Consider the following 16,357-nt stretch of genomic DNA (forward strand, 5'->3'; position numbering starts at 1 on the left):
TAGGGTTTAGGGTGATGGAGGCTGCAAATGTGGCCAACCTTTGGAGGTTAATGTATTTAAATAGGGTGCAAAACCCTAAAATTAGGGTTTCACTCTGCTAGACCTACTCGTCAAGTAGACTTCCAAACCCGTATCTAAATCCATTTTCTACTTGACGAGTTTGAGCCTCCAACTCGTCCAGTTCTTGAATAAAAATGAATAAAATTATAATTTAAAAACATATCGAGAATCGGGTGTTACACGACGCCTTGGACAGCCAGTATGCCCCGCCTACATCCGTAGTACACCCCGTGTACGATCCCTGTGTTGACTCGGCTGAGTTGACTCGGTGGGGTTGACTCGGTTGACTTGTTGATTTTGACCACTTATGACCAAGAGTATTTCGGAAAAATGTTATTAATTTAGAAGGGGTAATATTTTGTCATTTAGGATTTGGGTAAGCCGAAATTTGGGAGCAAAGTATTGATCAGCTATTCGTCAGACTGTGAGGTGAGTTTCCTCACTATTCTTGTGGGTCGAAGGCACCAATGTCGACCCCATTGGTTATGTATTTTGGTATTTAGGATGTTGTTATACAATAGTAATTTGTAGATCTGCTTGTTAGTCTGTTAACTGGTTATATGATTATCTGTTGCTGGATATATGTTATTTGTTATATGCATGTCGACATGGTATGATGGGGTTGAGACTGTACTGCTTTTTGTTGTAAGTCAACAATCCGAGGCATTCCAACCGAAATATTGAGGGCCAGGGCATTCCAACCGGAAGATTGTGGACTTGTTATGTATTGGGCATTCTAATGGTAAAGTTGTAGGTCAGGGGTAATCGAACCAAGAGGTTATGGACCCATTATCTGTTTGATTATATGTTTGTGTTGTCATACTTGGGAGAACTCACTAATCTTTGACTTACATTTTAGTTTATGGTTTCAGTTACTTCCGAGGATTTTAGGAATTTGAATGTGTGATCGTAACAACCTCGTGTTTTGTCACTGGATCTTGGGGACAAACTCTGATTTGAAATAATACTTTGAAAACAATGATTTTTTTGTAAACAATGTTGATGAGTGGTTGATTTTCAAAAACTTATTTTTTTATGATTTTTGAGTATTACAAGTTGGCATCAGAGCCTTGATTTTAGTTAATTGGATGAGCATTCATGTGAATCCATACTCAAACTAAGGAACTGCAAAAGTTTTTTTAAACCGATTTTCCATTAATTGTTTTTAAAAGTAAACAAGGAAGGATGCGATGTGTACGATCAGCCGGAGCAAGAAAGTATACCCCAAATTACCCACACAATTATTTGCTATTATGTTTATGGTAGAATAGCATGCTAGTGACAGGCTAGGGATCTTCAGGAATTGCTAATAAAATTTTCTGATAATTAATGTATGATAGCCTAGGGTTTCTTCTTGCACGGAATTGACATCATTACTGTAGTTGCTTAGTGTATGCATCATAGTTGTACATAACTATGATTCTATAGTCTAAGAATATTTGGTTTAGCCTTATTTCTTTTTCTTCTATGATGAAGGGCTTAGGGTTAAATTAGGTATTTGACTACCTATAAAATCCAGTGCTATGTATGATTAGCATACACGAGTATTGCAAGGCTGGTGGAAGTTTCATGGATGAGTTATGTGGGGTCATCCGGCCAGTTGAGGAATGTCTAGCCATTCTCTAGGAAGTGAGAATAGGGTGCATGTGTATTCTAGTGTGTGATGTTAGGTCATTGTGAGGATCTTCTGAGACAAATACCAGTAGGTGCGGAAGGTAGTATGGGACCGTACTACTTGAAGCACAGGACTCGTACGCGTAGCAGGAAGACACACCCCCTATGGTTTTGTTGTGAAATGGGTTCTATGGTATGGTATACGCCTCATCTGATATTTTCTAGTTTATTTTCAGGCGATTTGAGTTAGGATTTGGATCAGGAGTCGGAGCGAGTGGCCATGATAGGCCAGGGTTGTCTGAGGATCAAGTTAGGGAGATTATTTATGCTGAGATTGTTTCTATTGTCCGGGAGCAAATACCGGAGTTATTTGGGTCTATCAAGACTGCCATGATGGAGTTCTTTGACGACCGATACGCAACACTTTCTGAGGTTGCTGTTTCTGCAGCTACCGTGGTTGTCGTTGCTGTGGGGATTAGTATGGGGGATCCTTTCAGTACAGTGAGGAAAACTCACCTGAAGCAGCACGACATGTGATAAAACCTTTGAAATGGATAAGATGAGTTGCCCAACTCTCCGAACACCTATATCCCAAAAAAACCTCTACTTAGCTCACATATCAAGTATTAATGAATAACTTATATTATACTTAATCGTTAACCCCCCCCCCCCCCACCCACTTATATATATATATATATATATATATATATATATATATATATATATATATATATATATATACACACACACAAAAAAAAAAAACTGATCCAATGACTGATTTACCCCACCCCCCTTAGAAGGTTAATGCCTACAAATATTGTTTTTAAACATATATACTAAGTCCAAATATTGTTTATAAACATATATACTAATATGTTTATAAACATATATATTAATATTATACACTTAAGTTTCTAAACTCTTGTTTTTAAGTCCAAATATTGTTTATAAACATATATACTAATATGCTTATACAAACCTATTTTTTTATTTATAATATGATCAATATGTGGATTAATTATAAAATAATACATTTAATTGATAAGTAAATGATTTGACAATTAGAAACATCCCAAAAATGTGACCCAAAAATATCATACATTCAAATAAAAATATAATAGGCCTCGCCCGGTAAACATACAAGTACATAACACATGCAAGAGTCGCGCAGACAACTAGCATACTAACAAGGCATAATCATGGGTCGACATTGGTGCCTTCAACCCATTGTACACAATGAGGGAACTCACCTCCAAATCTGAATGATAGTTAATATGTCTTGGCTCTGAATATTAGCTCTACCCAACACCTAAACAGAAACAATTCCTTATATTAAACTCAAAATACCTCCAACCCCCCCCCCCCCCCCCCCCCAATTTCTAGGTCAAACATGGTCAAAGGCAAAAGTCAAAGGTCAAGGTCAACATCCCATATTGACCCAACACGCCATATTTCCCTTTGACCACAACCTGTTTCCTTTATCGTTACAGAAGGAAAAATCCCATCCAACACGTCGTACTTCCTCGAGCTCCAACAACTTAATACAACCATCTGTTCCTTCGACTCCCAATTGAGACCTAGAAGGGTAATGTTTCCAAACTTACCCCTATGAACTACCAGAAAGGGTCTAAAACCCAACCATAAGTCTTGATAGAGCAAATACTTAACCAATAAGCACCTAGACCATGAAGACAAAGCCTTAAACCCTAGATCTGACTTCCTTGAGCAGGAAGACCATGTAAAGTTGCCAACTTTACGCTTATGCATGCATAAAAGAAACTCTTAAGCTCAAAAAATGGACTTAATGCATGCATGGGACCAACTCTTCTCATAAAGCTTGCACCTTTATGCTCAAGGAGGTCAAGACAAGCCCAAATCTAAAATGAAAAGCCCTCTAAACGAATTTACTCCTTCGCTAACCCAAAAAGGACCAAAAGCATGAATTAAGGGGATCTGAACATCTATAAGCCAAGGTTCAAACTTGATACCTCAAAGAGACTGCAACAAGTGGAGAGATTCTGCATCTATGACCTTCCTTCCAAGATAAGCACCTCCAATCTTCAAAACTTCTTTCAAAATGAGCTAGATAACCACAAGAATCCACCCAAGGCTTAAAACACCACCAAGAAAGCTTAAGGGACGAATTAGGGTTTTAGTGACAATGGAGGCTGGTAAAAAGACCAACCCTTAGGGATCTAAGGAGATTATATAGGGTGCAACACCCTAAAATTTAGGTTTCCTTTCCAGCCACCAACATGTAGTGTTGGTTCATTAAACTCTGCAGACCAAAATCATAACACCAAGCTATGTCCAAAAATAATTAATAAAAAAATTGGAAATAATTTTCATAACTGGAATCGAGCGTTACACAATTATATACGAAATATGAAATTTTAATTAAAAGAAAACAATTATTAATTGAGCTAAAAAAACACTTCATCGAGTCCAATCTCATTTCTTTGAATCCATTAGAGAAGTCTAAGCCCAAACTACTTACTAATATCTACTAGGTCAACTAAGTCAAAAATATTGAAGGCGGCCAAAAGAAGTTACATGTGGGGGAAGATGTACAAAATGCATGCTCATAGGCATCAAGACTGGTCGACGACGCACAACACCTTTGATACATCTACATCTGGTGTATTCTTCTTCTCAGGGGACAAAACCAAGCCCGATCTTGGCTCCCTCACTCGTGACCCCATTCCGACGATCTTCTCATTCCAGTGACAACGTCCAAGTCCATCAAAAGACCACGTGCACCTCGTCAGAGCTGAAGCAGGTCCCATCATTGATACTTGAAAGCTGCCTAACTCTGATGTCTCCCCTTACTCCGGTGTCGACGGTCTCACTCCATTTGTCGTTCTCTATGTTAAGGTTCCTACTCGAAATGTAACATTCTAAAAAACAAGGCTAAAAAGTTTATTTTTATTATAATCAAAACATTGTAACTTTATCCAGACATTTAAAAGCATTTTAAAATAAACGATTATCAGAGTTTGTTCCCATAGATCACATATTGCGGAAAACATGGGCTATGCGTTGTTATCTAGCCAGACCCTTCCCTTTCGAACCGGAAGTACCTGAAACCATAAACCACAAACTGTAAGCATAAAGCTTAGTGAGTTCCCCAAATACCAAATACCATACATATCATGCAATAATAATATATGGTCCCTGCCCACACTCAGATAACAGTGAGATACGGGCCCCGCCCACACTCAAATAACAGTGAGATACGGGCCCCGCCCATACTCGAATAGTAATGAGATACGGGCCCCACCCACACTCGGATAGTAATGAGATACGGGCCCCGCCTACACTCGGATAGTAATGAGATACGGACCTCGACCACACTAGGATAATAATGAGATACGAGCCTCACTTACACTCAAATAATAGTGAGATAGGAACCCTGCCCATACTCACATAACGGTCCTCGCCCACTAAGCATACATATACAATTACATACAAGTATCACACAAACAACAAGTATAATAGCATAACCAATCTAGGGTCGGCCTTGGTGGCTTAGACCCACTAAACCAGTGAGGAAACTCACCTCGAATGCAGAAGCTCACTGAAGGAAATCCCTAGTTGTTGCTCTGACGACTTCCCAAGCTATCAATACCAAAATAGCACCCAATTAGCAATTGGGTTCCAAAATATGATCCATAATCCATACTTGGGGTAAAATGACCATTTTACCCCTGACCCAACATGAACCAAAACTGAGGCCTAAGCCCAAAATCAAAAGGCCCAAAACTATAAGATCCATAAATTTGGGCCCAACCTATATGAGCCTTATCCTAAAGCCTAATAATTCTTAATCCAATAATAAATCTTAGACCCAAACAACAAGTCCAACCCAAAACAAGCCCATGAACAAAAGCCCAAAAAGCCCATTGTTGAACCGAATGCATTGCGTTCCCTCGTGGAGCGAAGGGAGTTCGTTGCCAAAACACATATCAGGAACCTTACCGGAACGCTCCGTGTTCCCGCGATGAACGCACACCGTTCCCAACCATTGACCAAAAATCACACCAAATGTCTTAATACCTTACGTCCAATGTCCAAATCCTCAAAATAGCTTCAGATTAGTGACTTAATCCATAAAGTCGAAGGCTTTAAGCCTTTGCATGGCTTAATGAAGCCCAATCACCAAAAATGAACTTCAAGGGTCCAAATCACTCCAAAATGTCTTAAAACTTCTTAATACCTTAAGATCTCAATCCAAACTTCCAGATCTAATTTCAAGGGACTTTTTAAGTCATAAAGTTTCCAACTTTATGACTTAGAATAACCCAAAAGGACCCAAATCAAAACCCTGAGTATCCAAACTTCATCAAATGATTACCAAATCATGCATGGAAGGTTTTTACCCATCAAGATCCAAAATTTATAACTCCATAACCTCAACAAGGACCAAATATGAAGCTAAAAGGTTCTGGAGTAACTTCTACTCACAAGAATCACCTCAAAGGGACCAAATTCATAACACATTACCACTTAACTAGATCTACATGAAAGAGTTGTCAAGTTTGAGACTTTATACCTCCAGAAGATAGATCTATGTGCAAAAAGTCTGGATCCAAGAGTTCCAAGTCAAGTAATGAGTCTTAAAGAAGTTCCTTCTTCCTCCTCAAGTACCAAAATACTCATAAATCACTTTGAAGCTCAAGAATCACTCAGATGGAGGCTATGGTTTCGTTCTTAGGGTTAGAGAGGATGGAGGCTGAGGGAAATGAGGGTTGGAGGTGAATTAAGGTGTTTAAATAGGGTCCAAGACCCTAAATTAGGGTTTCAATATGACTTGATGAACGGAGCGTGTTACCAAACACTCCCGCATCCAAAATCCTTTTTGAACGCCATGCATTCCTACCTGGTACGCCATGCGTACCCATTTTGGCCCAACACCCCTCTAACTTCAAATGGTCATAACTTTTGCATCCCTTATCCATTTCGATGTTCTTTATATCCCCGAAAAGGTAACGAGAAACCCTAAACTTCTATAAACTTTATTTAGTCTGAAAACCAACCGAAATCAAATCCAAAATTCAAAAAAGGCCCGAACCAACACCTTTACGATACCCTTGGGCTATAAAACATAAACCGAAAATCCGGATCATCCAAACTACGTCATCAACCTCCAAATGAGCCCAAACTTAATTCTTCAAGGGTTCTAAGTCTACTAATACCCACTCCTTGATCACAAACCTGCAATGGGAAACGATTCGAAGCAGGGCGTTACACGACAGCTGGCTCGAGAGAGATTCACAGCGAATTTGACATCTTCATCATCACCGCATGTTGAGTTCCCCATAAAAACTAAAACCCATTGGAGGGTATATGTCTTGCCACATATGTACATTGGATACCAAAATCCGACATCCCCACCATGCGGCATGCTCACCGGAGATTCGAAACAACCACAAAAAATGCTAAGAGGACTAAAGTCCACATACACACACACTTGGTTATCAATGCGACTCACTCTCTTCTTCTCCTTCAACCCTACATTATCGATACATATCTCATATATATGGGTAAAGGTAACTGGGTCTGTTCTTAGGAGGAGACTACGACAAATCAAAAAGCACATAACCAACACCCCATACATAGTGTCGGGTACTAAAATGCAGGAAGAAGAAGCAACTAAAAACAGCACAAGTGGTCCCTCAAGTTTACCAAGATGGCAACACTGGTCCCTTTGAATCATTAGCTTAACATTTAAGTTTCTCATTTTGACATCATGTAGTCCCTTGAAGAACAACTCTTATATTTTCATTTTATTGTTATTATTATTTATATCTTACTTTTTTTCCATTAATTACATGGTCATTTGATGGCATAAACTTATATATGCCCTTTTGAAATTAATTAAAATCCAATTGATTCCCTATTGAATATATTTAGTTATTCTTATATTTGTATTCTTTATATATATAAAAATTAGATGAAAACAGGGTGTTACATAAAACGAGTTTCATTTGACCATAATCAATATAAAAAACAGCAGGCACATGAGTATAAATTAGGGCGATAATTTACCAATAAGTGGAAGATTGTAAATAATACAAGGACACATCATTATGTTTTTTACCTCAGATTGTAGCAAATGAGATTCAATAGTTTTTCTATAGGCCTCAACTGCACCAGGTGGTACGATGTAAAATAGATTCTCGTGCATACAAAAACACTTAATTATATTAATAGAGAGAAACAATCTAAAGTCGGGTAGACAAGATTACGATGTTTAAATTGTTTTTATGAATCTCAAGTTAATATAAACTTTACCTTTTGTTTTTTGGATTGTTTCATGGATGAAGATGTTAACATAAACTCTTATACCGAGGTGCAATCTGTACCCAAAGGTTTTCTTTCTATTTGTGAAGTAGTGTAACCTCCTAAATCAATATATGTAGAGCAAATGGACTTCTTCAACTCATGTTGCAAGGAAGATTCATATTCCTTCAAACCTTCAACAGAAGACCAACATGATGGGGCTTTCAAACCCATCTAATCACATGCTCCTTGAATGCCACCTTGCCAACCTAAATATTAAAAGAATAAAAATAACTTTAAAATTTTATTTTCTAGTCATGAGATTACTAAAAGGATTAAGACAATGAAATGCAAAATGCAAATTCATAATGTAATGAACATAACATCTCCCTACAAAAGTCAAAACATTTATCAAAGCATGATTGCTGCTGGAATAAATGTAAGTGATGAGAAGATGAAGATGTTCTTCGGTATAGGTTTGTATTTGTAAAGCTACAAAGAAATTATGAAGTGTTACTACTGCAAAAATGTTAGCAACAATTAATTGCTACTACCCTAAATATTTTTTCACTTAAATTAAAACAAAACTCTACATTGAAAAAATAAATACAAAAAATTATTTATGCAAAACATAAAGCACTAAAATCAGGGACGAAAATGATATATTTAAAACTCTTGTGGTTAAAGTCCAAAATCTATAAAATATATTGTTCCTAAGATATATATATATATATATATATATATATATATATATATATATATATATATTAGGAACAATATATTTTATAAATTTTGGACTATGGTTAAATTCTTTCATCTTTATAAAAAAGAAGATTGTCAACACAATTATTACGTTTGTATTCATTTATACACTTTACTAGTTTATAACCCGTGGGAACCACAGTTACAAAATTATTAAACTTGTAAAAAATTCAAAATTATTAATCATTTATTTTTTATATAAAATTTTAAATAAGTTATTAATTAAAAGGTATTTTTATTAATTATATCGATTATAATCATTAATTCAAATAAATATGTGGAGTTAAATTTCCATATATATTAAACAAATAGAATCACATTAATTAAGAGGTTTAATCAATTTAAAATCATTTGCTAATAAAAAAGTAGTTCTTTTACCAAGTGTTACAATATTAAACATCCTAATTAATATGATGTCACTTGTCATTCTATTTATTCTCTATTTTAATTAGGAGGTCTAACATTCTAACACTTAGCAAAAGAACTACTCTTTTATTAACAAATAATTAGGATAATAGAAACAATATGTAAATATATAATTATTAAAGGTAAAAAATACAAAAACTTATAGTAGTATAATCATGACAAACTGAAAATATATTGTGGTTTTTATGTTTTTCCGTTAGTTTTTTCTTTTGTTTTAATAATTTGGATGTATGTCATAAATTTTGTGCATAAACATTGAAAATAAAATCTTTTTAGCGTTTAAAGTAATAAAATTATGTTTCATGGTGGTGATGATTGCTTGTGATCAAATTTGGTATATATTCTCTTTTGTGAGTGTATTTTTTAAAAGCCTATGCAACAACATATTTTATTTTTAATCTGAGACAACAATTCAAAGGAAAAATAATTGTTCTCGGAAAATGTTCACCAAAATAAACTATCACCGGCTATCATAAAATTAAATATTAATTTATAAATGGAACGGATTTTACATATGAAATATGAAATAACAAATATAAGTGGGCTTTATATAATGTAATTTTTAGAAAATTAACAAAATGACAAAATTTTGAAAGAAAAAAAAAGGTTAGAAATTATACATGAAGTTTTGAGATAAAGGTTTGAAATGAAAATAGATAAAGTATGTACATTAAAACTCATAAAATAACTATAATAACTTTAAAAGGATGCTATAGCGGCGTTTAAAAGCTGTCATTTCTTTTTTGTATTTATTTATTATGAATTACAAAAAAATTATATTGGTTGAAGCCAAACAATGAAGGTCTCGAAATCAAGTTAAAAATAAGTTTTTTTATACCAATGTATAAAGTTAACCAATGTATAAAACCGCGGTTGAGAGGTTTACAAAGATAAGTTTTCACCCCTTATGGGTTTTCGGATCTACTACTAAAAATACTTTCTTTAGATAGTAAAAGTTTAAGAAAAATCATAAAATCTACAAATCCATCATACATTGAAACTTATAAGTTCACTTAAGTATGATCTTTCTACCAATGTGGGAATCATTCTTACACTTACCTCTCTTGTTAACTTTTATATTCTCAAATACTCAACTTTAAGTATCAATATTTCATTCATATATAATCCATTTTGAACATACGATATATCGTTTCGAAGCTTTCACGGAGTACAACACAAACACACTTAGACTTAGTTATTTATACAATATATGTATATATTTATATATGTCCAAAGTTACTAAAAATATAAATAACTATACTAAAATCTCCATATAGATTTTTTATGCAAAAAAAAAGAAAAAGAAAAAATCGTGGCACAACTTAATACATATTATACCTCTAATTTACTTTTATTAAAGAAGTTTAGTCCCTAAACCAAATTAAATAACTTTTTTACCCCTTATATTATTTTTTTACTTTTTTAAGGTAAAAGTCAGAATTTTTTATGTTTAAACAGAAAAAGCATGAAATGGTGGTGACAAGTTTCAGACACCTAAGTAAAGTAAAAGTTATTGATGTGGCAAATGCAGAATGCATCTGATGAGTATTCTGACATTACTGATATCTGATGTGAATACAATATTTTACGTGGAGGGTAGAGCTCACAGATGGTACGAATAAGAATACTCCACCGCCAAAACACCTTCCTATTCTTCCACATCCGTCCTCCATCTCTGAGATTACTTTTCTGGCATACACTCTACGTGTATTAATGGTGGCAAAAAAGGTTTAATGAGCATAAATCCAAACCCCCTAACAAACATTTTTCGTCTCCTGTCTGTGGTCATCGTTGCCTTTTTCCTCTTAAATTTCACTCCAATTAATTGACACCAGTACAAATTTGGGAACACCATGGATGCACCATGTACAATCCTTAACCTCTTCTTTCACCAAATGTTTGCTAAATATAGAGATAGCTTTAATCCACCCTACTACAACCAACAAACACCGCTCGCTATTCACAATTTCCTAATGCTAGAAAGAGAGAGAATGGAGAGAAACGGTTGTGGTATGCTGGCGGAAAACCCCATCGCTGCGACGAAGGAAGGTGGCGCCTCCACCGCTGCTCCTGCTGAAGTCAGCCGTCGGCGCAAGCCCGTGATGAAGAAGGATAAGTGTTTTATTAAGAAGAAACGGGTGTCCGACAGTGACGATGCCTATGTTCCTCCTCCTCTCCCACCAAATGTATGATCTCTTCTTCTTCTTAACCCAATCTTATTTGCCGGAATCTTAATTTCTAACAGTAATAGAATGGCTTGTTATGATTTGATTTTATTTATTTAAAAGTGTTTCACATTTTCTTGAATTTCGATCGGACCTTTTACGTGTTGGAGGGCGATTGATCAACAACCTAAGCATCAATCCTTGTAGTTAACCATTAATTCTAATCAATGGTTTTGTTTTCGTTCTTTTGTTTGATTTTCAATCAACCATCATATTCATAGCTTACAATCGAATTGATCTTGAAACTGAAATTTAAGTGAACGATGATCGTGGGAAATTTATAAATATTAAACTTGACCAGAAATCCAGAAGATAAGAGAATAGCCCGATGGTAATTTCGTTGTTTGATGCTAAAATTTGAGTCATACAAAAAGGGAAAAAACATGTTTTAAAAAACCAATTATTACTTAAAAAAAATTATTGATAATAATAAATTGTATTAAATACTTTATCCACGTGGCAAAAACAAAAAAGTTTTATTCTCTTTCTTTAATCTAAAATTGGAAATGAAAAATACTCCAGCAAACAAAATAATTTCCTTAATTTTTTTTTTCTGAAATCTGGACCATGCAAATATATATTTGCTTATGTTTCATTCATGGAAGGAATTCCATTAAAACATTCCCAAATAATTGATTGTTTTCCATGTAAAGATCTCCACCAACCGATGAATTATTGTGTCAAAGGTCTCAAAAATCAAACCCAAATGGATGTAGGTAAATAATTGATAACTTGTATCCTTTCGTATCTTTATTTACTCTTAGTTATTAGTTATTATACAACCCACTTTCAATCTTTTTTTATTAGTGGGGTTTGTTGTTGTTGTTGAAGGCATATATACATGAACAATGACATGATATAAAAACTTGGTAATTTATGTTCTTACATCATTAAATTTGAAATTAATTTGTTACTAATTGCTATAATAGATGGATATTTCAAAAGACACTGTCTTAACAAGAGCAGAAAATACAGTAAATTGTTATTTCTTGCATTTAACCTTATCTACAGAAGCGTAATCAGTAGTTTGTCATTACTAAGTCCATGTGGTGTTACCATGAATGGAACGAAGTTTTTCTTCCCACATCACATGATGATCTTGCTTTGTTTCAACATAACTAGTAATTATACATGTTTCTTTTGTCTATATTAGATTACAGAGCATGGGAGGTTAGCATTTCTGTTCTACAAGAAGTTGCATAGAAGTGATGTTAATAGTATCGGACGAATCGTATTGCCAAAGGTTGATTTTATTTAATTTTTCTATCTTGGAAACAGTTAGTAAGTAATTAAGAGTTGGCAATTTTGACAGCTTCATCTGCATTTAACCATACTTTGTTTATCTTATTTGATTAAAATAATGTAGAAAGCAGCTGAGACTCACCTTCCTGTGCTCTTGAAAAACGACAGTGTGATTTTGCAAATGAATGACCTGAACACTGGGGATGAATGGTCATTCAAGTTTAGGTTGGTTTATGCTGCTTCATAAAACAAAATTAGACTCGTCAATTTAAGTGATTATATTTAGGTTGGTTGGCTTCATTTTGGAATTTGAATTTTGATAGGTACTGGCCAAATAACCGAAGCCGCATGTACGTGCTTGAGGGAACAGGTAAGTTATTTTCAGTTTTGTTTCTATGTTGATGTGTGTTTTGTTTTGTAATTCATTCATCTTGATCTTGTTAGGGTCATTCACCAAGAAGCATGGACTGGAAGCGGATGACTATGTACTGCTATACCAGGATTTGGTGGATCAAAACTATGTAATAAGCATTTTATACAGCTACCTACCTAATCTTATTAAGATGGGTTGATTAATCCAATGCTGTTTTGGTTTGTTTCCAATCAGTTGATTCGAGCTATTAGGAATGGATTCGACGATTATGAATATGAAAAAGAAGCAACTGAAGTTGAGGGAAACAAGAAGGATGATGCTGATTTTATGAATCAAGCTGTGGCTGGTGGGGTCGAGTTTAATTATAATCTCATCCCTGACACTAACCAGCCTACTACCAACTTCCCAAACATGGATGGTGATGGTGGTTGGAGCTGGATGAATGGTGATAGCGACATGTATTTTGATGATATCCTCAACTCATTCAGTAGTTCATGGGATGATGAATTCATGTACCCACCACCTCAACAGATTACTTCTTTCGAAAACCTGTCCAGTGAGGATCTCTCCCAGGTATAAAATGCGTCTGCAACCCCCATCGTACTAAGATAATCAATCAGCTTAAGACTCTTTTGTGTTGTGTGTTGTTGTTTTGGACATATAATTTGTAAATCAGTCGTTTCTTTTTTCTTTCTTTTCGCTTACTAATAAAAGATGGAAACATCACATGAATAAAAACTTATCCAAAAGTATAATGTCCCACCATTATTCATTCTCCAATCCTGTGTCTTTTCATCATAACAAAAACTTCTCAACTCATGAAGCAGAGGACTACACAAACCCAATCCTCTATGTTTTACCCAAAAAAAAGTCAGAAATAAAATAGCAACAATTAAAGTTGAAACGAGCACCACATTCTAGTGTCCCGAACAAAAAAAAAAGAAGAGATTACTCTCCAAAACTACTGTGGTGCCATCAAGGAAGTAGTAGAATAATATATCCCCTATTGTTTATTGACTCATTTAAAATAAAGAAACGCAACTCTCAGGCTTCCCAGTAAACTTCTAATCCTTAGCAGCCTCAATAGCAACCGGTGCAGCACCACCTGTTGTTGGCCTGTACATGAAACGAAGTCAGAAATGAAGGAAATAGTGTTTGACAAGAGATATAAAAAAGAGACTTGAGATGAGATAAAACTTACAGGCCAACAAACACTTTAAAAGCATCATAAATTCCCCATTGAGCACCAGTCAGAGTTCCAATCATCACAATACGTAGAGGAAGCCCTCGGGTGAACAGACCCAAAACTCCAAGCTTCTTCACAGCCTGATAAATAAATAAAAAAGAAAAAAGGTTTAAGGAGAGATCACTTTTGAATTTTGAGATGATGATTGATAAAAAGACATGAGTAGTACTACTCACATCTCCAACACTTGCTCCCTTGGCATTGTTAAGGAAGGAGACAAGATTGTCAGCAGGATGAGACACAATAGCACACAAAACACCAGCCACATATCCACCAGCGAAACTAACTCCAAGTTGCAGGGATTTGCTGCACTCGTTCTTTGGTGTAGGAATAGCATACTTGTACATCATCTCCACAATTGTCTCAAACGAAGCAAACTTCATCATTGTATCTGTTTGCACATATCAAGTGTCCCACACACCAATCAACCTAACTAAACTTGTAACCAAAAAATAAAATAAAAAGATTCTTATCAACTTACATGGAATTTGGCGTCCCCAAAGTGGAACCAAACCCTTGTACAACCCAAGTACACCATCAGATCTCACGAATTTTGGAAGCCCATCACTCAAACCTCTGGCAAAACCTGGTTGTGTTTGGACACGGACCTTCACTGCTTCCATGGGACAAAGAGCCACGTCAGCAATGACTTCTGCAGAGGCTGAACCAGCAAGGTAGATCAGGGTCTTGTATTTGGTTGCATACTCTGGTCCAGCAATGTCAGAGTAGTATTTCTTGAAGAATTCATAGAACCCAAACTTGCAGGCACCCTGAGCACTGTACCCAAGTAGGGTAGGGACCCATCCCCTGAAGAACCCCCTTACACCTTGTTCCTTCAGCAATACCCCAAAACCGGATGATATGCTCTTGTATTTAACTGGATCGATCTGAGTAACCAAAACAGCAAACCCATTAGATCGAGATGACCTGCCATTAACTCGTGAGAAAACCATGGGATGAAATCATGGAATGAATTTGAAAACGGATGTCATGTCATAGGCTTTGATGATGTTCAATGGATTTTATTGAGAACACTTGTACATCTATTTCAAGAAGAATTGTGCATCAAATTTGATAATCAGTCGTTGACTCTTACACCCTTAAAAAGTAATATAACTAAAAAAAGCATCTGATGTGATAGATGCATGATTTGAGAAAATAGAAAGACCAAGTAACTAGAAACTATTCAAGCTCTCAGCTAAGCTCTAGATTATGAAACTTCAATCCAATAGGTTTCTGGTTGTCAGAATCCACAGTCATATGATGCAACCCAATTCGTTTTATTACTAGAACTAGCCAGGAAATGATAACACGATAGAAATAAACTTGGAATGACAAACAAAAGGTTGGAAGAATAAGTTTATGACAATTAAGAACTTTCACTGAACGGATCGACATCATAAAATACGAATTAGAAGGTGAACAACAAATACCAGATAAAATATTAAAAACACTAGAGCAATCACTATCCGGATCAATCACACTGGTAATCGGATGCAATAAATTAAACAACACGGATTAAATCACCGACGTATAAGAGTAAAACAACAAAATTATCCCGAACTGAGTTTGACGTAACAGATCTACAGTGAGCTTGCAGTAAACTATTGCACATCCATAGAGAGAACATCATAAAAATACACGAGCGTAAAAAATGAAAATTATCTAGACGGAATAATATAAAACCAACCAGATCTAAAGAAAGAAATGATTGAAGGAATTACCTGCATGTTACATTTCACAAGATCAAGAGGAGTAACGGTCATGTGGGTGAGACCACAGCTGAGAATACCTCCAACAGTACAAGCAGCGTAGAATCGAGGAGAGTACATCTCGATCTTGCCTAGAGGCTCGTTAGGAGCAGGAATCACGAAGTTGTTGTTCTGTTTGGCGGGTGATGTAGAAGGAAACAAGGTAGGGTTTGAGGTGTTGCCCATGAGTAGGCTGCTGGGCGAAGCTGAAGAAGTGTAGAGGAAATTAGGGATGAGAGATTGACGAGAGTTGTCGGAAAACGCCATGGCCGAGTATCAGAGAAAAGAACGGAGAAGATGATTGAGGGATGACTTGAGTCGACCCAGACCTCTCCGATTTCTCCTCCGTTCCGAGAATCTCAACGAAAATGGTTGG

The 16,357-nt window shown here is 35.7% G+C and overlaps 2 protein-coding genes across 3 annotated transcripts; one reads left to right on the top strand and one right to left on the bottom strand.

Moving 5' to 3' along the window:
- The first annotated feature begins 10,735 nt into the window (after window positions 1–10,735).
- Window positions 10,736–13,963, top strand: LOC145032327 (B3 domain-containing transcription repressor VAL2-like). 2 transcript variants are annotated; one of them, XM_078981096.1, is made up of 6 exons: window positions 10,736–11,330; window positions 12,523–12,612; window positions 12,736–12,836; window positions 12,935–12,981; window positions 13,056–13,132; window positions 13,219–13,963. In XM_078981096.1, exons 1-6 carry the CDS (start codon window positions 10,998–11,000, stop codon window positions 13,561–13,563), a joined length of 993 nt encoding a protein of 330 aa, XP_078837222.1. In that variant the 5' UTR covers window positions 10,736–10,997; the 3' UTR covers window positions 13,564–13,963. The 2 variants fall into 2 exon arrangements, with proteins under 2 accessions (XP_078837222.1, XP_078837223.1); XM_078981097.1 differs by lacking the exon at window positions 10,736–11,330 and adding an exon at window positions 12,002–12,081.
- LOC145032326 (mitochondrial phosphate carrier protein 3, mitochondrial-like) lies at window positions 13,724–16,357 on the bottom strand. The gene is made up of 5 exons (XM_078981095.1): window positions 15,955–16,357; window positions 14,712–15,117; window positions 14,407–14,621; window positions 14,186–14,310; window positions 13,724–14,100 (listed from the first exon to the last, which is right to left on the bottom strand). The coding sequence occupies exons 1-5, from the start codon at window positions 16,246–16,248 to the stop codon at window positions 14,049–14,051; spliced, it is 1,092 nt and encodes a 363-aa protein (XP_078837221.1). The 5' UTR covers window positions 16,249–16,357; the 3' UTR covers window positions 13,724–14,048.

The sequence above is a fragment of the Lactuca saligna genome, chromosome 2 (assembly GCF_052625555.1).
Source record: "Lactuca saligna cultivar CGN05327 chromosome 2, ASM5262555v1, whole genome shotgun sequence".
Lineage (NCBI taxonomy): Eukaryota > Viridiplantae > Streptophyta > Magnoliopsida > Asterales > Asteraceae > Lactuca > Lactuca saligna.

What these genes read in the sequence shown, in the direction of transcription:
- LOC145032327 (XM_078981096.1), top strand. Translation starts at nt 10,998, where the DNA reads ATGGATGCACCATGTACAATCCTTAACCTCTTCTTTCACCAAATGTTT. An exon ending in GACGAATCGTATTGCCAAAG is followed by an intron (nt 12,613 to 12,735) that starts GTTGATTTTATT and finishes AAAATAATGTAG; the next exon opens with AAAGCAGCTGAGACTCACCT. An exon ending in GTACGTGCTTGAGGGAACAG is followed by an intron (nt 12,982 to 13,055) that starts GTAAGTTATTTT and finishes TGATCTTGTTAG; the next exon opens with GGTCATTCACCAAGAAGCAT.
- LOC145032326 (XM_078981095.1), bottom strand. Translation starts at nt 16,248, where the DNA reads ATGGCGTTTTCCGACAACTCTCGTCAATCTCTCATCCCTAATTTCCTC. An exon ending in TTGGGGACGCCAAATTCCAT is followed by an intron (nt 14,622 to 14,711) that starts GTAAGTTGATAA and finishes ATGTGCAAACAG; the next exon opens with ATACAATGATGAAGTTTGCT. An exon ending in TTTAAAGTGTTTGTTGGCCT is followed by an intron (nt 14,101 to 14,185) that starts GTAAGTTTTATC and finishes TTTCATGTACAG; the next exon opens with GCCAACAACAGGTGGTGCTG.